Source organism: Amblyomma mixtum, chromosome 10 (assembly GCF_055824585.1).
Source record: "Amblyomma mixtum isolate Tamu chromosome 10, ASM5582458v1, whole genome shotgun sequence".
Lineage (NCBI taxonomy): Eukaryota > Metazoa > Arthropoda > Arachnida > Ixodida > Ixodidae > Amblyomma > Amblyomma mixtum.
The window spans coordinates 132,113,731-132,137,713 of NC_143021.1; the positions used below are offsets into that span (position 1 = coordinate 132,113,731).

The 23,983-nt window shown below is 45.2% G+C and overlaps 1 protein-coding gene and 1 pseudogene across 1 annotated transcript; one reads left to right on the forward strand and one right to left on the reverse strand.

The window, feature by feature from the left end:
- Window positions 1-806: 806 nt before the first annotated feature.
- LOC149326977 (uncharacterized) lies at window positions 807-4,994 on the reverse strand. The gene is made up of 2 exons (XM_089564743.1): window positions 3,435-4,994; window positions 807-1,313 (listed from the first exon to the last, which is right to left on the reverse strand). The coding sequence occupies exons 1-2, from the start codon at window positions 4,992-4,994 to the stop codon at window positions 807-809; spliced, it is 2,067 nt and encodes a 688-aa protein (XP_089420869.1).
- An 11,065-nt stretch (window positions 4,995-16,059) lies between these two features.
- On the forward strand, window positions 16,060-22,151 carry LOC149326978 (uncharacterized; annotated as a pseudogene).
- Window positions 22,152-23,983: the final 1,832 nt, after the last annotated feature.

A 23,983-nucleotide genomic window follows, 5' to 3' on the forward strand; every position in this document is an offset into this window, starting at 1 on the left:
GGCCCTGAAAAGGGCCTTTATCTTCCAAGGTCGAAGACTTCACTCCTATGTCGCTTGCTTTCTCTGGGCGGTAGCTGGAGTGGAGAGGTACTAATGTTGAAAGCTTTGCTGCCCCTCCTCTTCTTGCTGCCGCGACACGGAGGAGATGTCAACGCACAAGTAGCCAGCATCAGCACCAATCTTGAAGACAAAAGCACTCCATATACTTCAGTGCATGTGCCTCAGGTGGAATATGCATATTCCGGAGCTCTGTTAGTAAACATCGTTCAATAACTTGTGGCATAACTTCATTGTGTTAGTGTTGGCTGTTCACTCGTCGTGGTGTCACGTGGCTATGGTATTCTGCTAGTGTGCACAAGAACGCAAACTAATTCCAGGCTGCGCCGCCACAGTGGCTCAGCGGTTATGGTACTCGGCTGCTGACCCGAAAGACGCAGGTTCGATCCCGGCCGCGGCGGTTGAATTTCTTCGGAGGAGAAATTCTAGAGGCCCGTGTACTGTGCAATGCCAGTGAACGTTAAAGAACCCCAGGTGGTCGAAATTTCCGGAGCCCTCCACCACGGCGTCTCTCATAGCCTTAGTCGCTTTGGGACGTTAAACCCCATAAACCAAACCAAACCTAATTCCAGGCTGCATTTTGATGGAGGTAAAATACGGAAGTCTCCTTTTGGTAGGCACAAGGATTTCAGCGGCTACTCAAGAAAACTGGGCATTCAAGATGAACCCCCAGCCCAACATGATGGCACGGTTCAGGCCGCTCCTTTGATGCAGGCACATATACTGCTCAAGGTTCGACAACGCTGGTTTCATTGAAGGTGAAGCAATGGAAAAATGACATGTTTCCGCTTGTGCTTAAGCCTCACGCATTGCACTTTGCCCTTGAGGTATGAGAGGGGCCAGATCTTGGTTTGTTGACCAACAGCATTGAAACGCCAGATGTTGAGCCTTGAGGAGGGTATCGGTGCCTTAAAAAAATCCTTGCCATTTGGAAAGATATCCGCTTTAACATTGTCGTGCATGATTTCAGTGACGACAACAGCACAGCTGTCAATCAGAAAGCAGTCACCAACTTTTGTGAGCCGCTCCACTTCTGTACTCAAACGCACACAATGCCTTGCTTCGGACATCCTTCTGCTCAGTTGGGCGAGAGGCCTATTAGTCGTCGGCAGCATTTTCTTAACTTTTCCGAGGTAGCTTTCGAACGGAAAAGCACTGAAACTGTCAACGGGGCCGTGCTTCAAGCACTGTTCTGCCAAGTGCGCCAGTGTGTGTACGTTGTAAACCAGTTGCTTTTCTCCATACAGCTTCCCGAACTGAGTAAAACACGTTTTTGGGCAAGTTGGTAACATTCTTGATTCATATTGCAGCGAAGAAGCACGAACACAAGTAGAAGGAACACGCAAAAAACACGGCCGAACGCTGCACTCACAACTGGTTTACTGCGAAAAGATTTCGAGCTTAAAATGGCTCACGCATCTGCGCACTACAGAAAGAAAACCATAACAAACACGTGCCAAGAAATAACATCTTATCATAATGCCGCAAAAAGGTTGTATTCCGAAGCGTACAAAAAAACGGATGCATCACTAATGCAGCAATCTGCTTTTTCCTTTATGCGAAAGGCCTCCAGGAGTTCACGCGCCGTTTTATACTTGCTTCTGCCTAGAATTCGAACACTATCGAAACGTGGCGAACATGTCACGCATGACTGGCAGTGCCTAACCAAGTGCACATTCTCTTTGTTCTTTAAATTCCTTTGGTGCTCCCCTAGCCGGTCGTTAATACATCGCCCCGTTTGACCGATGTAAACTTTTCCACATGAAAGTGGCAGCTCGTACACCACCTCAGAAGCACATTGCACATAGGGCGTAGTGTGCTTTTTACCACACCCGCTTCTCCTTGTTTCGCTTCCGGAAATACGAGGGCACAACTTTGACAGCTTCACCGGAGCCGAAAAAACGAGCGGCACCCCATACCTGTTCGCAACCTTCTTCATGTTATGCGACACCTTGTGTAGGTAGGGGGCAACTTCCGGTCGCAGGTTCATGTTCCTCTCTTTCTTCTTGGAGTTCGCTGTGCGTGCCTTCTCTTTTTTCAGGCAAGCTTCTGCTACAGAAGTCACGACCGACAAGGGGTAGCCCGCTGACAAAATTCTAGCCAATTGGTTCTCAAAGCTAGACTGCATCTCATGGACGCACGATTTCTCAAGCGCCGAATCTAGACACAAACTAACTATGCCTCTTTTTATCACCTTCGAATGAGCAGAGTCGAAAGGCAAGAGTTGCTTCTGAACACGAGGGGCGTACATCCAACAAGTATGATCTCTGCCCAACTTCACTCGAATATCTAGAAACTGAAGTTCGTCGTTATCCGGTGTCTCAAAAGTAAATGTTAGTCCCTTTCCATGCTTCCTAAAAGCATCTAAAATCTTGTTAACAATAGCGCAGTAGTGTAAAGGGCTCTGCCGGTCCAGTGGTCCGGAAGTTGCCCCCTACCTACACAAGGTGTCGCATAACATGAAGAAGGTTGCGAACAGGTATGGGGTGCCGCTCGTTTTTTCGGCTCCGGTGAAGCTGTCAAAGTTGTGCCCTCGTATTTCCGGAAGCGAAACAAGGAGAAGCGGGTGTGGTAAAAAGCACACTACGCCCTATGTGCAATGTGCTTCTGAGGTGGTGTACGAGCTGCCACTTTCATGTGGAAAAGTTTACATCGGTCAAACGGGGCGATGTATTAACGACCGGCTAGGGGAGCACCAAAGGAATTTAAAGAACAAAGAGAATGTGCACTTGGTTAGGCACTGCCAGTCATGCGTGACATGTTCGCCACGTTTCGATAGTGTTCGAATTCTAGGCAGAAGCAAGTATAAAACGGTGCGTGAACTCCTGGAGGCCTTTTGCATAAAGGCCGCCGCGGTGGCTCAGTGGCTATGGTGCTCGGCTGCTGACCCGATAGACGCGGGTTCGATCCCGGCCGCGGCGGCTGGAATTTCTTTGGAGGAGGAATTCTAGAGGCCCGTGTACTGTGCGATGTCAGTGCACGTTAAAGAACCCCAGGTGGTCGAAATTTCCGGAGCCCTTCACTACGGCGTCTCTCATAGCCTCAGTCGCTTTGGGACGTTAAACCCCATAAACTAAACTAAACTTTCGCATAAAGGAAAAAGCAGATTGCTGCATTAGTGATGCATCCGTTTTTTTGTACGCTTCGGAATACAACCTTTTTGCGGCATTATGATAAGATGTTATTTCTTGGCACGTGTTTGTTATGGTTTTCTTTCTGTAGTGCGCAGATGCGTGAGCCATTTTAACCTCGAAATCTTTTCGCAGTAAACCAGTTGTGAGTGCAGCGTTCGTCCGTGTTTTTTGCGTGTTCCTTCTACTTGTGTTCGTGCTTCTTCGCTGCAATATGAATCAAAAAAGCTTCCCGAACTCTTGCACAAAGTATCTGAGGAGATCCTTTGCAAACTTGTTTAGAGCTAGGTAGTGTTCAGGAGAGGCAAGTATGCGAACAGCTACATGCACAAGTAGGAAGTGTTTGTACAGCTCGTCAGAAAGGATGGATTTCAGAACTGTGGGTCCCAGGTAAAGCAGGAATGTCCGGAACTCTGTCGCTTTCCAGCGGTCTAGCTCTTCCGTCCCCCTTGGCTTCCGCTGGAAGGAGCTTGGGAAGCTTGCGGCTGCTTCTCGTAGCCTCTTGTTGAGCTCAATCCGGTCAGCACGGCTCAGTCTAGCACCATGTCCCTGACACACCCAGTTTCTGATAAGCCTCCGCATGACACCCAGGCAGACTAAGTGCATATATTCAGTAGGGAAAAGTTCCACCATATCGACATCCAACGATGTAAAGGGCGAAACACCTGTGTGGTGCCGCTGGTCATCCTGGGAACGAAATGAGGCATCGGTTCGTGGCTGAGCATGCAGGTCAGGAAAAGTAAGTCTGTTTTCGATGTAACGGCCTTTTTGGTTACATCTTTCACAGGCATAATATCCTGTGTGCCCAGTGATGGCCTTGACAAAGCTCCTCGCAGGGGCATCACAGATGACAGCTGACAAGCTCACGGTGATGTGAACCCCTCTCACGATGAGTCCATTGCACGTAAGGCTGCGGACTTCTTCCAAAAAAGGTGAAAGGTATTCCTGCAGACAGGGTGGTTTCCCTACGCCACAATACACGCTCACCATGAATGGTGTGGACCCCTTGAGATTCGTGACTCTGCATAGTATCGGCCAGAATGATGTTTGGCTACTCCTATGCAGGGGCAATCCATCGATATTTGCCTGAAGGTTGATATTTGCCGGCACAGGTAATTGCCCAACCGCCTGCTGAATTCCCTCAGCAAGGCCGAAATGAGCAAATGAATCACAGCGTTCCAAGTGAGCTTTCCGCTGCGTCTGCATGATGGTTCTTGCGTCTCTCGGTAGCTCCGCAATGCCACGCCGACGGCAGAAATCAAGCATATCATTTATGCATGCGTGGGTCAAATTGTGTTTGCTAGCTATGGCAGCTAGCTCCTGTGCAGCTGAGAGGTAGTTCTGAAAAGGCCCGCTAGCGTTTTCATTAAACCCGCCTAATTCCACACTGACCGCTGGGTTGTTCGGGGACACACTTTCAGCATCGGACTTGTCCGAGGACGAGGTACAGTCACTTGTCCTTCCGCTTGCGGTATGTGTGCTGCTCTCCGACGTAAAATCGGGCTCGTCCAGACCACCCTGCACAGAAGATACCGTCGAGTCTGCAGGTAGCGACGAAGCAGCTTGTCCGCTGCTACTGGCGCAAGCGCCGGCTGTGACTTCGCTCCTAGGTCGCTTGCTTGCTCCGGGCGGTAGCTGGATTGGAGGGGAGCCAACGTCGGAAGCTTCGCTGCCTGTCCTCTTGCTGCCGCGAGACTTCAAGCGCGCAGACGGAGATTCGACCGGCACTCGCGGGACGCCGAGCTCCTTCAAAACCTCCTCGTATTCTTTTTGAACAATATGATATTTTCGAGACTTCGAACTCATATCGGAGCGCAAAAGAGCCGAGATGCCAAAAGACAACGGATGAGCGACCCGCAACAATATGCGACAATGAGACAATACAACACCTCAGGAAGCTAAGTTGCCCAAAAAACATCACGCGCAAAAGAAAAACGGGAACATTGTGCACCTTGTGTGAAAAATGTGAAGCTGACCGAATATTTCGTTTTGTTAGAAAATATTTTGTAATAGCCTTATCATTTGCCAGTAAGACTACTTGAGTACAAGATGCAGACGCTACATCTGTTAGTTTTAAATAAAAATATTCATAAGGTGTAGTGATTTGATAAATAAAAACGTACAAAAAAATAAAGCCCCCTAGGTAGCGCCTCCTACATACACTTTCAAAGAATGCATCTGAAAGTACACATGCATCTCTCCACTTCTTTGGCATTCGGTCATCCCTCCATTGCCTCCTCTCTTCACTGCTTTATCCGTCGTGCCGTCGTGTCGAGCGCGCTGCACCTTGAATCTTGTCCGCGCCTGTCTGCGTTATTGTTTTTTCTGCTTCTCTTGTCACCACATTGAAGACCGGGGAAACCAGCAATCCTACGTTTGCGTAAGTATTTGTGCTAATCGTTTTTTTTTCTGCATGCGTTATACTCATGTCTTTACCGTGATGTGAGGGACAATAGTGAGCAGGCCTCGTTGGTGGTTTGCTTTGTGTAATCTGTGTTTTTCTTCTGGAGTCTTATTTCCCCTGCAGCTATCTAATGATGCGTTACTTCAGAGAAAGCCTGTCGATATGGGATAATTCTTGATGCATGGCATATTTAAACATAACTGTTGTCTCGTTCGATGTAACAAAGCTTTCCTCAGTAGCCTTATTTATTACTGTTTGTCATTTTGATGTCAGTCGTTTGATTTAGTGATTTATCACACGCTTCAGAATTGCAGCATGCTTAGTATTCAATAAACGAGTAATTCCTCGAGAGCGTTGACTTCGTTCATTGTGTTGCGAGGCCTTTGTGTGAGAGGTATGAACATGCATGACAAGGCGAGCGATGTGATCAAAAAACCCTTAATTTCCCTACTGATCTTTGCTCCCGTTTCCTTCATGCAGCATGCCAAAGCGATTCGCAGTGGTTAAGCTTCCGCTGGAGGAAGACAGTGTGGCCGTTGTGCCGCTGTCATGGCTAAAAGGCAGCGAGGAATGCCTGTGGCCGAAGTCTGCGCGCGGGCGCGAAATAATCCGCCTCGCGCAGGCAGAAGCCGACCCATCGGCCGAAGGCGAGTGGGTGTGCTGCGCGGCCACTGTCGTTACCAAGTGCCGTAAGTAGTTGCATTGCAAACAAAGTATATTGTGCGGAAATGTTAACTGTGGTGTTCATTGTCCTGAAGCCCCACATGGGCCACGTCGTAGCGGAGAGCTTCGGACTAAATTATGGCAGTGTTTATTGTGTCGGCAAACAGCATAATTTTCGGGCTAAAATTATCCTCATAATCAATTCATTTGCTACAGAAGGTGCTGTGAGAATTTTCTTCATTCATTGCTGCTGGCAGAAGTTCATTGAAGGTGGTCTAGGGGGAAGTAATGTGGCCGTCTTACACGCTTCTTGCAGTGATTTAGGACAGGTTGAGGTTAGATTTTTTTTTATGGCCTTTCCAGGCTTCTGAGAACTTCACATTGCAAAACTTGAAGATCAGTGTGGTTCAACATAGTCGGTGCAAGTCTCGAGCTCGCTAACTGAAGACGCTGGTGGTGTGTGTTGTTAGTCTTCCTCATTTAGCCTTTTTGCACTTTATTTATTTCTGTTTTTTTGTGAGCATGCTCCTGGTTGACTGTACTTAGTTTGATGTTCAATGTGCTGGAATTCCACGCCACAAATACTCATCTTTATTTGGTTAACATGACGACAACATCAAAGAGATCGTTAATACATGTTCCAGTAAGCAGGTGCTCTTGACATGCGTAAGTCACGTTTCTGTGCTTTCCTGTAAGGTGGCAGTGAGAGTATCGCAGCCAGTTTTTACGGAAAGTGTGTCATGGTTTTTTTTTTCAGGTAATCACAGGTGAATGCCGGGAGAATGTTTTCTCGACCATTCTCCCAGATGCCGGGAGAATAAACACTGCCTTAAATGATATCTTAAACATTCTCTGACATCGAAGCACACAGCTACCTTTAGCATTCCATCTTTAAACACAACCACTGTGGCTGAGATTGAACCTGGGTCCTCTGGCTCAGTAGGCAATATAACACTTGGCCAGCCTGGTAAGCGACTAAGTGGTGGTTGTCAACTATGCTTCTTAATGGGAACTAGCCTTGCGGAGCACCAGGCTTATACCCTTGTGTAATTCGAATTTATTGGAAGCTTATACATTGCATTCATTCAGTCTCTTTCAGAGCTGCACAGCAAAAAATGTCATAAACAAATGATACCAATTATAATCGGCAAAAAAATTTGATTACAATTAGGGTACATCAGTGCACGTAAAAGCTGTTTGGAATTGTTGTGTAGCATTTTCAAAAAGCGGGTGAAAACATTTTTGTGGGAGCAAATAGTATATCAGGTCGTTATGGAGCACTTTAGCCATCAAAAGCCAAGTATAAAGTCAACCACAAATTCTATAAATATAAACAAACGATATGGCTGACACGGCAGAGTGTGGAGCTGACATCAAAAAGGGGAAGCGCTCAGTTTCAACTTTAAGTGCTTCTTAGCTAAATACGCGTGGAGCTCCAACCAACAAGAAATACAGAACCCAAAATGGTGGGTGGTGCTGGGCAAGGTTGCACTTCACGCTTGACGTTGCCGTTAACTGCTGCTGAGACTGAGAGTGATAGGTATCCATGACAGCCTCCAGTGTGAATAGTGTCACACCTAAATTCATTTCTTTTAGCTAAACTCAATAGATAAAAGTATAAACTTTGGCAGTGCGCACATTGTTTTTGCACATTTCTTGCTTCTTCTGTGTATCTGGTGTCCAAAGTATACATTTGCCATTTGAACCTAATTAAATTAAATGTTCTTGTGTAGCAGCTGATTGATCACATTAGGTGATAAGCCATGCGATTTGAATGGCATTAAATTGGCTAGTGGGACGGGCATTACAGAAATGTAAGAAAGGTCACATTATGATCGCTTGTGGGTAACCTGGTAAGTGGTCATAATGTTGTTAAAATCATGCTGAGCAGGTTGTGTAAATTGCTAAACAGCGTGGCTAGTATTTACTATGTTGCCGATGTGCATTGAGGGAGCCTTTTAGGATGTGCAGCGGTTGTCCACCGCATGGCCTAATGTGCACAGCAAAGTGGCTGAGCCAGCCTTGTCAACACATGCCAGTTGCTTCAACAGCCCACATGGGAGCAGCTGTTTTCTTTGTGAAGAACTGCCCAGTAATGCATTTCTAAAACTGCAAAGTTTGATTTTCAGGAAGTTCTACTTTGGCCAAAGAGGCCAGCGTGCGAATGCTCAGCTGTGCGAGCATGCGGTTTGCAATGTGCATACATGCAAGGTTTTCGGAGCAGTTGAGGTCACACATGCAGGGTCACATCATCTCAGTGAGGCATTTTTAGCTTTATTGCAAAAATTCCTGATGTCCGCAGCAGTCCAGAGCCCTCCCTTTTGTTATCCATCACATTTTTTTCTTTGTGAGGTGCTTTGGAGCTTGTGAGATGTATGTACTGTCCACACAATGAATGTAGTTTGGAAGTTGGCGCCTCTTGATGTTGCCACCTGTTTTTCCCGTCTGCTTTTTGTATTTTGCTATTGCCGCAAATTTTAAAATAGTTCGAAGTGAGAATGAGGGAGAAAAAGAAAAATGAGGGTATTTGCCCATCCCTGCGTACCAGAGCTACCAGTGCTGCACATGCAGCATATGTTGTTGCCTGCATCATTGTAATGCATATAGTAGCGCGAAGAGGGGAAATTGGGTGTTGGTCTTGTATCCCAGCTCTTTCATAAACTTTGACAGAAAACTTGAAGTCAAGTGGCACAGAACACAAGTGACTAAACTGTCAGCTGAGCGTTTTCCAGTACAGTTACTTTTATAGGAACTCTTAGTGAGAACAGAATTCCAATAACATGCAGTGAAAGCAGTTATTCAGCTGAAAAAGCACATTGCTTTTTGTACATTTTTATCCCAACTAAACCTTTCTTTTTTGCATTTCCAAAACTTCTTCCGTATGTAAATTTAATTGTCTTGTTCGCATTGAGGCAAGATGGTCTTATTTCTAGGTTAGCGGAAAAATTTCTTTCATACAAGTGGGCGGGAATAATGTCTGTTAGCTATTGCAAGAAAATCTAATATGTTCAAGTATAAGCTCATACGTATTCTTTATTTTACATTGCTCGCTGTTCTTACTACAGCTCTAATTCTCACTTAGCAGACCTCAGTATGTTTACTCTTCACGCCAGGCAACTCATGTGGGACATGCAGTTTTCTGATGAAGTCGTGCGTGGCTCTATTGACTGTGAACTGTTATTGATGTTACTGAGATTTTGTGTGCCTCATGCAAAAGCCACCAAATGAGATCACATATATCTTCACATATAATTATACTTTCTTTAGCATGGACATATTCGCCTAAATTGCATTTTTCATGGCTCATTTTGAATGAATGTTTTTAATTTATCTTTGTAATGTATGGTGTTCATCTCATGAGGTTTGTGTTTGACCTAGTGTGTGCTCGTTTAGGCCAACTGGCTGTCGAGGCGCGCTCAAATCTATCTACCTAGAAAGCATAATTGACAGGCTGGCCTCATTTAGTCTTTTCCTGATTCCATATGGTAAGCTTTCCATAGTCCTCTTGCGCTTCTTAATTTGAGCTAAACTGCAGTTCAATGAAACTCGGGTGGGTATTCTTCAGAGAGATTTAATCGGGGAGGTATGGGAAGCTTACTATATGAATTGGGAAATGATGGGCCATGTGTGACGGACTCATCAGTTATGATTTCGAGGCAGGGGAAGGAATTTTCAGAAACGTAAATGCAAAGAAAAGGGTTTAGTCTCAGCATAAGAGATGTATCCTTACATGCATTTCAGGAATTTTGTTTTCTCTTTGAATTCTGGTAGAAATGTACTCCAGAGTAAGCTTTCAGTTAACAGCTTGCTCATTCACGTTCTGTTCTATTGCTGTTACTGTGTCAGCTTCCAGAAGTATTATAATGCAAACCATGATAATAACCAACCAGTCCAATTTGAAATGCTATTCAGTTAGGCGAAACCTGAATAGGTTTCTCACATATAAATCTCATAGGAGGCAATAAGCAACAGTATTAAAGCGCAAAGTCTGAGTCTTGATGGTGTCACAAACAGTATGCTGCGAAGATTATGTAGCAGTGAAGCTATTGAATCACAAAGCACAATATGCTTAAAATTAAGTGCGCATGAAAAGAAACTGCAGATTTAGCTGCGCATGTGATTAATGGTTGAAGATATTTTGATGTGCATGAAGCACCAGCCGGCTGAGTAATCATTATAGGGGAATGCATTTTTCTTTTGATAGTATACTTTCTTTTTTTGAGTGTGTATGGAAGTGGTAAAAGTGAACATGCAGGAGCGCCTTCACAAAATTTAATATCAACTTTACTGTGTGACGTAAGTAGCGTAAATTCGTTAAGCTCTTTTTATTGCATAATGTGTCACAATTTGTTTCATGTTGGAGCATGAGAATTTCAGACTTGTTTGCAAGAGACCAGCCATGATAGGGCATTGTTCTCAGTACTACCATCACATGACGGTGAGAAAGGATACCATAAAGCATGCAGAAGCAAGTGCAAGCACATCTTATGTGCAGTGTCCATAGGTGATGGAAGAGCCACCACTGCTAACGCATAGTTTCTCTTTGGCTCGAAGCATTTGACTGCCGGCCACGTTTTACCAGTCTCTAGTGTAGAAAACAGGGGCATGTTTCTCATTACAGGACAAGTTCAAAATATTTATTCAGACCTCCAGAGGCTGTTTATGAAAGGAAGTAGATTTTCTTTTAAATGACAAGCAGATAAAGCGTTAAAATTGATTCAAAGCCTTCTCCTACAGTGCTTGTCATTCCCCATGAGCAGCTTCAAGACGTTCAACCTTTGGTACCAAATGCTAAAGTGTTCTGGTGTGTGTAATGTCCAAAATTTAGTGCACCGCTATTTTGCCCTGACTTTATGTGAACTGGCAGTTTTGGTTCTGACGGCACAGGAACTGTGTTTTTGGTTTGTAATCTTTTGCAGGCACCTACAACAGTGCCGAAAGAAAGGCAAAGCGCTATGAATACAGCTCGGCATTTGAGAGCTCCGCACTGTAAGGTAATTTGAAAGTCCTAAATTTTTAAGTAGTAGCACCTAAATCAATGGTATTCTCAAAATACATGCAATTTTTCCTTAGGAAACGAATGTGCCGGAGATGTGCCAGCGGTGCCAGCGGTGCAGCTCCCAACACCCCGTAAGCTATAAAAGATATTAGCTACTGACTGCTTCAAAAACACCATAGATCAGCACACTCTCTTCAGTGCATGCATTTCGCCTCGCTCACACTCTGCGTTTGTGAATCTGATTGGATGCGAGAGGTGACTTTTCAACTGAATGCTGAGCTCCATGTATGCAAAAGCTTGAGAAGGCGACGGCGGCAAGCAACGAGCAGCGCTGTCACTCGAAGCATTTTTCCCATGCCGCTTGCCTCATCACTCAGATCTGCACCTACACAAAATTTTGGTCATAGCCTGGAAGCCCTCCTGCGATGAGCCAATCAGACCTCCACTGGCCGTTTCCAGTTTGTCACGTGAGGTCGTCGTCACCGTAGGAAAAATATTTACTTTGCTGTAGCTGTCAGGCAGACCCGCAACATTTAAATAATGAGAACAATCTGCTTGTCGGTTGCGGGGCGGTAACATTTGGATCTGTCTAACAGCGGATGCACTGCAGGGAGAGACGCATGTCGAGCCGCGGGTACTGGCGCTCAGTCCACCAAGCCCCTGCGCTCTATCTGTATATATGTGCAGAATCACTTGCGCCACATATTCTCACTTGCATTTTATGGTTTGCTCACTTGCAAGCAGATTGCAGTCACAGTTTATGGGAGTGTTTTTAAGCCGGAGTGCGCAGGCACCAAACGAAAGCACAGCTTCCCTGTGAATCCGTGATATGTCTTCGTCTTTTACTTATTCGTACTTTTATTTTTTTAGTACGAGTGAGAAGCTTAACCTTTCGTTATGCAGTCTTCCTGTGAACAAGTGAACCTCAGTCCTTTTTCTAATGCAATGGAGAAGTAACAATGTTATTTTTTAGCACCAGCAGTATTTCCTTTCTTTTTAGTTGCACTCATATATAGAGTTGAGTTCATACTAATAATAACAGTTACTCTGGGTACTCAAGGTACTAACTTTCGTACAATGTGAAGCCAGCTGCTTTGTCTCTAAACATAGTATGCGCCTGCTACCGCAACCACTGTAGTTGCTTCTGTGTTGGTAGTTGCCGTGTGTGTCCTATCGTATAGTTGTTTTTGGGTTGCATTGATCACTCAGGTTTCTAAATGCAACTATTCGTAGATGACAATTTTTGGGTGAGACTTTGTTTTAGGGCACGTTAAAGAACGCCAGGTGGTCAAAATTTCTGGAGCCCTTTAGTACGGCACTGCTCATAGCCTTGAGTCGCTTCGGGGCGTTAAACCCCCATAAACCAAACCAAACTCTGTTTTAGCACCAATGAGCCACAAACTATCGCACTGGAACAAATGCCTTTCCGTGGTGTAGGGGCAGAGTGCCCGTCTCACGACACAAAGGGCGGTGGTTCAATTCCTGCTTGAACACCTTTTGTGGGAGTGATTTTTCTGATGCTCCCAGGTTTTTGTAACTCCACTTTTCGGGCAACGCTAGGTTTCTGCGTCAACACGTCGTCTAATGTGTTCGCATTAATATAGCTTTTGGAAACTAAGCATGCATTATTTGTTACACTCTTTCGGTAAACATTCGAACCACATTAGGGAAGAGGATGAAGAAATTGTAAATTATGAAATTTTACGTCCCAAGGCAACTAAGTTTATGAGGGACACCATGGTGGAGGGCTCCGAATGAATTTAGACCACATGGGGTTCTTTAACTTACAGTGACGGCACACAGGCGCATTCTGTATTTTGCCTCCATCAAAACACTGCCGTCGTGGTCGAGATCAAACCCGAGTACTGCGGTCAGTAGTCGAGCTACTTAACCACTGAGCCACCATGGCACGTTGAAAGGGATCAAGAGGGAGAAGTGCCCCGTAGTGGAGGACTCCTGAATAATTTCACCACCTGGGGATCTTTAATTAGCGCTGTCATGACTGCACACAAGCACATTCTGCACTTCACCTTAATTGAAATGCAGCCAGGTTCAAATAAATGTCTTCGTATGATGCGATATGTGTATTCTATTAACCCTTTTGGTCCATATATGGCAGGAATTTTGGGTTACTTAACTGTACCATAGCAGCCTGCTGATTCATGAGAAATCTAGTCGTCACTCACTTGTATGTGGACAGCGAGAGTGCAGGTGTTGTTTTTCAGCAAAAAGATGCTTAATTAACACAGCTGTATTTAGTTATATTTATTGGTGTTCTTCTACTTAGTAGCATTTTCTTTGCCACTCCATCACCACTAATGCTGCATTCGCGTTCACCTTCAGCTCCACCAAACCACCCCAGCTCTGCTGAAGCAAGTGCGGCATCCCCCGTGCAACCCGACAGTGATGAAGCAGACCTGGCAGCTGCAACAACTGATCGTGAGACTTTTCACTTTCTTTACTTGTGTGAGACCAATACATGAGTCTGAACAATACATTAGGGTAAACGAGAGACAAGGACAGCTTGAGAGAATGGAATGAGTTCGTTTATTTTTCTCAGTAGTGAGCCAGCACTGCTACAAATACTGGCCAAGGGACAGTGTACTCAATTTTAAAGACCGTATATTTCCACGGTAGAAGAAGAGAGGTGATCCAATGGCGTCGCTGGGTGCGGCCAGTTAGTGTGACTTTTACGCAAGACATGGCCGCAAGGGGCAGCGCCAGTATGGGGGGCCTTTGTTGCTCATTTTTCTGGCGATTAAATGGGCGCACCTGGCACAGGCGCTTGATTTCGATGCATATATGATGTTCACCTACTTGAAACAACTCCTTTTCGTTCGAGGAATGTGCCTTTATATCTCTGCCCACGTTCTGGGCTATTTTGACTGAAGGCTGTGTGTGTAACCGATTAATAAATGGTGCCAGCAGCTGCCTTCTCAGCACATAGTTGTATTCAACTGTAACTTTGAAGTTTAGGAGAAACACGGTCAGTACAATGACTGAAAGCAGTCAAGTGAGCACTGTGTCACATGCATTCATGGCATGCTAGAGCAGCAAATACAAAGCCTATGCGGCTGCCAAGATCTTGAAGCTGTGCTTTGCTCCGTCTGTCATATGTTTCTCTTGTTGCGGCTCAAGCTGAATGGTGTATTAATCTCTGAGTTGTACATTGAATTTAATAACCAGAGGAAACTTTGTACCCACTCTTTCTTAATTTCATGTTGACACAAGTGGTGTCAAAACATTGTAAGCAGGTCATTGATGTCATTTAAGGAAACCAGCATCAGTCTGTTTGAATGCTTAAAACAACTTCAAAAGCAAAACTACTAGAAGCGAAACACTGAAGCATAACCAGCACCACCTCTGTTTGGTTCTTTGGCCAAAGCATGTATGCGCTGCTGTAAGCTTGCGCCGTAACACTTATCAATAAGCACACTGATGTTCGGTTTCTCATTACCGCGCGCACCTGGAAACTTGGAAGTCTCAATGAAACTGTGAGAGGTAGGCTCTCATTGGATCATTCAGAGGTCGGCTGTTTTAACCAAGATCATTTTTCACACTTGGTGCCTCAGCTGCCAGCTTTGCGAGCTTTCTCAAATTGCGCGACTTGCTGCTGAGAGATCTTTTTTGTTTGCTGAATTGTCACATCCTCAATGAAACACAGCAATTTAGAAGATGCGCTGCTAGATCCACTTTGTGCTCAGCACATGGAATGCGATGCGATGAAATTTCATCTATGGTGAGGTTGAACGCGTCAGACTTTGCTGCATGATTTTGAAAAACTGCTTGGGCTGACATAACCACTGAAGAAACGATTTTCGCAACCACAGTCACGTGAACACGGTCGGTACAGAGGGTGGACTTTTGCCACGCTTCCCGGCAAGTTCTGTCTTTGGGAGCACTGAGGAATAATACGTGGTCCTTACAGGTTGCACAGCCGTTATTCGAGATAAGCACGACAAACTTCTTACCTCGCCCCCTTCCCGTCTTAAGGCATAATTGTGCATTTCTTGCAGTAGCTAAATGCACACAAATATTCAAGACAGTGTATAAAACACGCTCCTGGAGTCACAGTCTAAGGAAATAAATGAGACCGTCCTGCACATTTTCGTTCACCTGTATGCTGAGCTGCCAGTCACATGGTCAGGGATTGCTATCGGTGGCACAACGCCCAGAGGAAGCAACAAATCACAGCATGCGCCTCAGGGGCCCGCTTCGAGGTGCTGAGGCCCTGGCTGTGACATGTTAACTAGCGCGAATGAAACAGCAGACAGAGAAGCAGACGCTGCACATCAACTGAAGTTCAATGCACATTCAAGAAAAGGTTCTCACTTCACCAAATCATGTCTGCACATGCGCGAGAAACTCAACTTTGCAAACATTTCCTCTCATAACGGAATAACCGGCAATCACGAAATTCACTGCAAGGTGATTCACACTTTTTGCTATGTATGACAACTCTTTTCCAGTGAGGGCAATTGAAGGGGTGCTCACATACTTGTCTCCTGCTTTATCAGTGCAAAAAGCTTCAATAATCTTCCTATCAGCATACTTGTGGAGCCACTTCAGCACTACAGTGCAGTGAAAAACAGATATTTTTTGATTTTGCACTTGGGGCAATGGGCAGCCTGCGGCCATCAGAGCAGAAACTGTTGTCCTGTGCTTCCTCAGTCTTCCACTGAGGCACTGGCCCGTCTGGCCTACACAGGAAAGTGGAATAAGGTAAACCACTCCCGACACTGCAGTTTACAAACTGCGTGGCGTGCCTAATCCGCTGGCTTTCACTTTCACCAGTACTATCAGCCATGCTGCTCATCCTTGCCACAAGTATGCTGATAGGGAGATTATTGAAGCTTTTTGCACTGATAAAGCAGGAGACAAGTGTGTGAGCACCCCTTCAATTGCCCTCACTGGAAAAGAGTTGTCATACATAGCAAAAAGTGTGCATCACCTTGCAGTGAATTTCGTGATTGCCGGTTATTCCGTTATGAGAGGAAATGTTTGCAAAGTTGAGTTTCTCGCGCATGTGCAGACATGATTTGGTGAAGTGAGAACCTTTTCTTGAATGTGCATTGAACTTCAGTTGATGTGCAGCGTCTGCTTCTCTGTCTGCTGTTTCATTCGCGCTAGTTAACATGTCACAGCCAGTGAAGAGGCGAGTGCCACACGTTGCCTGCTCATGCAAATGCCGCGTTCGTTGGGCCGGAAATTTAAGTAATTGGACAGTAAGCAGTATGAAAGCTTCCACTTGTTCAGAATTAACTGGTTTAAATAAATAAAAAAGCATATATAAAATTTGGGGTGATTAAACATTGGCTCAGGTCGCAAATGTTCTGTGCGTGTGCTGCTGCTCCATAGGAAAGCACGTAGAATTGGCGGAGATGGTAGCCCCCTCAACATGTGCCGCCCCTAGCAGCAGCACTCACTAAGTGGCCACTCTCCTGCCTCAGCGCGGGCACGTTGTCGCAGTTCCTCTTTCTTTGTCCGTGGTCTGTTCTTGCAGCAATCTATACGCCTTGAAAGTAATGAATACTTGTGGAGCTGTGGCACTAGCAGACACAGCAGAATATTTTCAAAATTTATCTGCATTTCTTGTCTGATGGTATCTGCAAACCATGACAGCAGAAACACTGCATTAGTTGCTAAAGTGCGGCCTCCAAGCACTCATGTAGATTAAAGACTCACTAAAACAAGACTGCTGATATATGTCACTGATGCCCAAAGTCCACATTTTGCCTTTCATGGAATACTGACTTTCACGACAGCTTAGGCTGTTCACTGTAATTGCAGCGCTGTTGCAAGCATAGTGGAGGTTTTGGTTGTGATTTTTTTTTCCGGAAATATTTTGAAAGGTCGTCATGCATGAATAAATTGTACACCTAGGTGTATTTGATTGAAAAGGAATTCTTTGCCTATTTGAATTATAATTTCTTGTCTAAATCGTAATTTCGCCCGCATATTACCAACGTATGGAGAGATTTACCAAAATATGCAATTAGTTTTATATTCGCCTCTGACAGTAGGCTGTCTCTTTAATAGAGAACTATACCACTCTTTGTGCAAAGGCTTGACAAGTGTTTTAAATGGCCATTATAGTAAACCCTGTTGATACACATTTCTACTTAACATTTCCATATGGGCATCCTGAAATAGGGGGGTAAGGTGGGCGGTTGCCCCGTCCCCAACATTTCTCTGCAGGGGGCTACACACCTTCTCTCTGCAGTCGCCCTGTCTCAGTGCTTGCACTGAGATCAGATTTCTGACAAACATTTCATTTTTAAGGATGTTATTGATACGAGCCACAGTTGAGCTGAGCTAGTTGGCATAACACTCGTAAAGCATTTAATCTGAGTAACCTCAACCAATCATGTCCCAACCGAAGTTTACGAGCCTTGTGATTAGTAAAATTGAAACAGAGTATGCACAGACTTGTTTTAGACAGAGGGTGTGTGTACATATTTATAAAGCTGCCCATTTCAGTTTAAGTTTTATGTGTGCTAACAAATGCACTTCTGAACAGTGAAATATAGGGGGCGGCTGAAAGTTAGGTGGGCAGGTGAAATTAAGAAGTTTGAAGGAATAAGGTGGCCGCAGCTGGCAAAGGACAGGGTTTTAATTGGAGAGACATGGGAGAGGCCTTTGCCCTGCAGTGGGCGTAGTCAGGCTGATGATGATGATGAAATATTGAAGTTAAATGTTGAATATATAAATACACAAATAAAACACTCACAAATCCTGCCCCCCACTCGAAAAAATTGGCAGGTTCACCGCAGTTGTGCCGAACCTTAATGTAGAGCGAAAGTTGCTTTTTATTTATCTTAGTTTGTTTTTTTTCTTTAATTTTATTGTTTTTGTTATTTGTTCCAGCCCTGTTTATATTTTTGTTTTATTGCATTTTAATAATTTTTAATTTTTCTATTTTCATTTTGTGTTCCGCTGTCTGTCAAGGTCGTTTCGCATACAGACATGACCTTGAATTGCGGAGCAATAGAGTTTCCGTTCTAAATAGTTCCAGAGTCCTTGCTTCCCTAGCTTTGTCCTCTCATCATTCCCACTGCAGTGGTTGCTGTGTGTCCTCAAATGCTGTATTTGTAATACATTTCAGAAGAGACGAGGCTTGGGCATGTTGGTATGACATACTTAAGGGAAATAAATAGCGCACAAGAGAAGACGGGACAAGCGAGGTGTCTCCTCGCTTGTCCCGTCTTCTCTTGTGCGCTATTTATTTCCCTTAAGTATTTGTAATGTTCGTGTTTTCTTTCTGGTTCTTTTATTGCTCTTTTCCCCATGCCCTAACCTCACTAGGACGCTGCAACCTGTGGCAGAGGACTAAAAGAAATATAACTAAAAATTTAAAAGATGAAGCCTTACAGATTATGGCTTAGTACTGTAAAGTACTCACTGCACTTTACGCATTGGCTGCTCTTTCAATGGATTTATTTTTTTGCTGAGCCCACTTTGCTTTCCCATTGGCACCTAGTTTGTGACATTGAAGGAATCCACTTACGACAAACAGTTGCATTCTCTGCCGTAACGTGTTAGCAGTGGGAAGTCCTAAGAGCAGGAAGGGAAATTGGTAGGACCGTGTGGACAAATTTTCAGAACTGAATTTGAGGCCTTCTGAGAGCTGTTGCATTGAGAACAGCTATAGTTCACCGAGGCATTATTAGTGCAAGGTGAAATTTCAAACATTTACTTCAGATCTGCAAGGGATGGAGCAGTTGCAGGCAAAAGTATCTTTGTGTTTAACAGGACCTTGTAGTGGTACTCAGTGGCGGTTCAGAAGACTTACAGAGAGCAGGTTGTGGACGCCCAGTATTGCCTCTGCCTTGTTGCTATTATTGACACTATGAGGTCTAACTGCTTTAAGAAGCCTCCTCACATGAAAACTTTTTCCATTTCAGCGGTCCTGCTGAAGGTTATCCGGCTGCTGCTGGAGATCCGCCAGCAGCAGCGGGACATTCTTCAGCGTTTGAATGACCGGGATCGCTGCCAGAGGCCAACCACGCCGGAGCCAGTCAATGCTGGGGGAGCGAGTGCAGTGGCATCGCCATGATACCCCTCGCTCCCAGCATTCACACTGCAGGAACTTGAGGCAGCGGAAGCTGCCGTCCACGATGACGGCGTGGCGGCTGCTCTAGTAATTTGTTTTGTCATTCAACTCTCAGTGACTTTCAGAGCTGTATGCTTGCCAAATTATTGCTTGCCTAATGTAATTCAGGTATTAAGAAATCTAAACACCAATAGTAGGTGGATGCTGTTTGTGAATAATGCCGTTAAAACTCCCTGGTTATGCAGTCTGAATGGAAGGAATCCTGAAAACTGCACATAAATGGTTTACTTTCGCATTGTTCATGCACTGTTTCAATGTAGCGGGAAATTCCTGTAATCGGAGCACTTTAAATGGTAAAATGTTGCGTGCGTACTCAGTGCTCTTGGTATTAGTGTCTGTAAGGTACAACAAGGAAGAAAATGCACGTGCAGGGTCAAGCTGTTTATTTTAATTCTCCTGCTTTTCTGTGCTGTACTGTGCTACACAGTGTGGATCAGTGCTCCTATTGTGTCAAACATGCTTATAACAATATTGAGGTGCCTAGATAATGTTGCTGTAACTGATAATTGTAAAAGCAGGGTTATATCACAAAAGCAATATACTTGATCAAAACAGCAGGATGCACGACACGAGCCACCGATCTAAGCGCTGCTTAAACCAACATTCAGGCTACACTACTAGAGGAAAAAAAAAGAACAAGAGACATAATGGCAACATGCGGCTCTGATTAGCCAGAGGTACTTAACTGCACCTGGCCATGTGGTCACACCATGGTTGTGTGTCAGGCTCTGCATGATTGGCATCCCAAGTAAAGCCCTCTTTTCAGGAGCAGTTCTTAACTGAAAATCAGCGGAGCTTTCAGGACCCAGTGAATGGTAACTGCAGACACAAGTCACACTGGCAACACGTGGCCAGTGCAGCACGCCACGCAGGCCTATGCTGTCATTATGCAGCAGACTAGGTGTTTAACGGCGAGGGTGCACTCAGAAAAGCTAGTCTATGTTGCTATGGCATGCAAGCATCCCTTACACAGCTGGCATCTTGCGAGTGCGTAGTCGCATGCTCTTGACACTTTCGACGTGCCGGCTCTGCACGTTTGCTGTTGTGCTGTAAGCTTTCGGCTCATGCAGTTGGAGCATTTTCGTGCTTTTGTTTCTTTTAAGGTTGGATCTCTGTCACCACTTTAAATTATTATAACCTATAATGCTCTGCGACAGCATTGTTATAAGCTGTCCATTTGTTTCCATAAACACATGGTGCAGCTGACGATGCTGCAGTTGTCCATTGTTATGTCCGATGTATTGTTCTACTGGTATCGCTAAAAGTGGTACAACTAATGCTTTCGAAAGAGAGCTTGCATTGCCACCTGAATTTGCTACTCATAGAACCAAAGTGTGTACGAGAATTGGTTACACGTTCTGTCAAAGCGTTCAGCCTCATAAAAATTTATAATTTTATTCAGGCCAGTTTCATTATTTTAAGTGATGCCCCAATTAGCTAGTTGACAATATGTAACGATAGCTGTTCGTGCAGCTTTACTCATGTGCATGGAGTTGGAAATATTCCTGTAATATTCAAGGGCTCTGGACACTAAATAAATCCTGCACATAATTGTCTATGAAGAAGCTAAGATAATACTTAGACTGCTGAGTGGTGCAGCATTATAGAGCAGTGACCACCTTTGCTAAGGGGGGCAAAACATCTTTGGTATTTGCATGAACAAAAAAAAATACTAAGGTCTGCACTTCATGCTGGAATAGTAAAGGTTTCATATCAAAAGTGATGTATTCTGCTTTGGTATAAGCACTTAAACAGGAGCTCACACATTTACATTTTGTGAAAGAATTTACCATAGAGTGTGGTGTTTCATTCGAAATAACCATAAATTTGTTTATTTTCAGCGGAAGCAGCTTGTCCGCCTAGGCGGAAAGAGCTTGAAAGAGGTGGCCGGGAATGTGATGAACGCAATAATGGGGGTCGAAGTGCAGCGGTTGTACAGTATGCACGGGAGGAAAGGCAAAAAGCCATTTATTGGCTTAAGGATCTGCAGGGTGGCAACAGGTAAATTTTATTTTTAATTGCTCTACTATTTAATTTTGAAAGGTTTATTTGTAATCACAGAACTGGTTTTGCCACACTATTTACCTGCCTTGTTTGTTGGCACTCTGCCATCATTTTGTGTGTATGATGAATATGCTGCTACTGTAATTGTCTGTGATTAGTTTGGGTTGTGGTCTTAGTCAGAAAAAACTCAGAGCAAGCCTGCACACCAGTGGAGTCTGCTTCTGTTGGTGTTGTTTTGTGTTGTCAGTTATCTCGCAGATGTAAACGGCCTGCATAACATGCAAAGTAATTTTTCGGCAATCTCATGACAGTAGCTCAGTGTTGGTGGAGAAGGCTAGCTTCATTGCGGGGCATTTATGCTGTACAATCTGACTGCAGGACCCAGTCTGTGGTAATATGTGTACTTCCCGTTTTCTGTTTGTCGGACAGTGAACTTGATTTTCATGTGCTCTTGTACTGCATTTCTTTGCCTTGACTACACCCTTGCCTTGTGCAGACGCCATATGTGAGAAGCAGGGGGTGGACCTCACAGTGGCACAGGGATTTATTCAAAGGTGGCTGCCAGGTGCTTGCGATCGCGGGGGTGGCCGGAAAAGGCGATATGCTGAAGCATTTCAGCCGGCCACCCCTCCCATCTCAGCCCCACCTGTAAATCCCTGTGCTGGGTCAGCCCCCTGCTCAGAGACCCCGCCCCCCATGGCCCTGACCCCCTGCAGACAGCCCCTCCCGTCTGCTTTCCCTGCACCTTCCCCCTGCTTGGCCCATCCCACCACCTCTTAGCCAGGAGACCTTCCCGCGCGAGCGTATGAGTGTATGAATTAAAGTGTTGCTTTTATTTTTCGGTTCTCTTTTTGCCTTCTGCTGGCTGCTTATATGTCAAGAGTTACATATAGCAACTCCAGCTGCCGGAGAACAAGCAGAGTTAGGCTGCATTGTTGTCGGCCACTTCACATATCAAATGGTTGCGTGTAGTCTTGCACGGAATTTTAGTCGTGATGGCCACAAAACAAATTACAGAATATACAACAAGAGGTGTGGTATAAAACTAGGTGTGACCCCGAATCGCATATAATTTCCCACTGGCCTTGCAATTGATATGCCACCTCTAAAAGTCAGATCAAGGGTGGAAAAGGGGGCACTCGTCGGAGCAAACTTGGGGCCAATATGATACTGGCTGAAAATCGGCCTAGTCCTGGTGCAAATGGCGGGTCATTAATGACAGACCGGCTGAATGTGGGCATACTATTGGCGTGATTGTCGGGCCATAATTCATAGAACGGCTGAATGTGGGCATACTATTGGCGTGAATGTCGGGCCATAATTCATAGACCGGCTGAATGTGGGCATACTATTGGCGTGCATGTCGGGCCATAATTCATAGATTGGCTGAATGTGGACATACTATTGGCACGAATGTCGGGCCATAATTCATAGATTGGCTGAATATGGGCATACTATTGGCACGAATGTCGGGCCATAATTCATAGATTGGCTAAACATAGGCCCAACCCAGACGTGAATGACGGGTCATTGCTGCAGCTAGATTGGCTGAGTATAGGCCCAATCTTGGCACGAATGAAGGTTCATTGTTGGAAAAAGTCTCGGATTGCTCAAATGCCGGTGTAGGACCAATATTCATGCCAATTTCCGCCAATCTTTTGCCACTCTAGGATTAATCAGTTTGTGCTGCTTGGGGCCATTGTGGGAAGTATTCCGAAAAGGCCCTGTTCGGAACGGAGTTTAGCTCAGCTGTCGTTGCAGCCATAATGTTCTTCCTTGTCTGAAATCGCGCTCCTTTCAATGGCCTTTTGATTTTGGGAACCAGCCAGAAACCGCAGGGGCCATATCAGGACACTAAGGAGTCTGTTGAACTACAGTAGTCTGGTTTTTCACCAAAAAATCTGATTCGAGTGCGAGGATTGTGCAGGAGCATTGGCGCGATGGGTGCACCAATTTCCTGTTGACCTCAGCTCCGGGTTCTTGCGCCGCACAGCATCACGTAGGCAACGGAGGACATCCCTGTAGTACACTTTGGTCATTGTTTGACCCTGTAGAGTGCGTACTCGTGGTCTGCCACACAGAGGGTGTCAAAGAAAGCAGTCAGCATCACTTTCACATTGCTGCGCAATTGGCGGGCCTTCTCAAGTCTTGGTGACGTGGAATGCTTCCACTCTGACGACTGGGATCGGGCTTCCGGGTCGTACCTGTACACCCAAGACTCGTCACTAGTGATTATGATGTTGATGAAGTAGGGGTCACTGTTTGCGGAATCCAGCATGTCCTGTGAGACTCCAACACGAAGCTGCTTTTGCTCCACCGTGAGCAGCTTCGGCACGAATTTCGCCGCAACTCTCTCCATGGCCAAATCTTCGGTGATAATGGAATGTGCGGAGAAATTGCTCATGTCCACCTCTTCCTCAATTTCTCGGATAGTCACGCGACAGTCCCGCATCACCATAGCGTTCAGTTCGGCAATGACCTGATCATTTTGGCATGTTGATGGCCGATTGGAGCGTGGCTCGTTCTCCACCGATGTGCGGCCATCTTTAAAACAATTGTAACACTGCTTAAACTGTGTGCTGCTCATAGCATCTTCACCGAAAGCCGTCTGA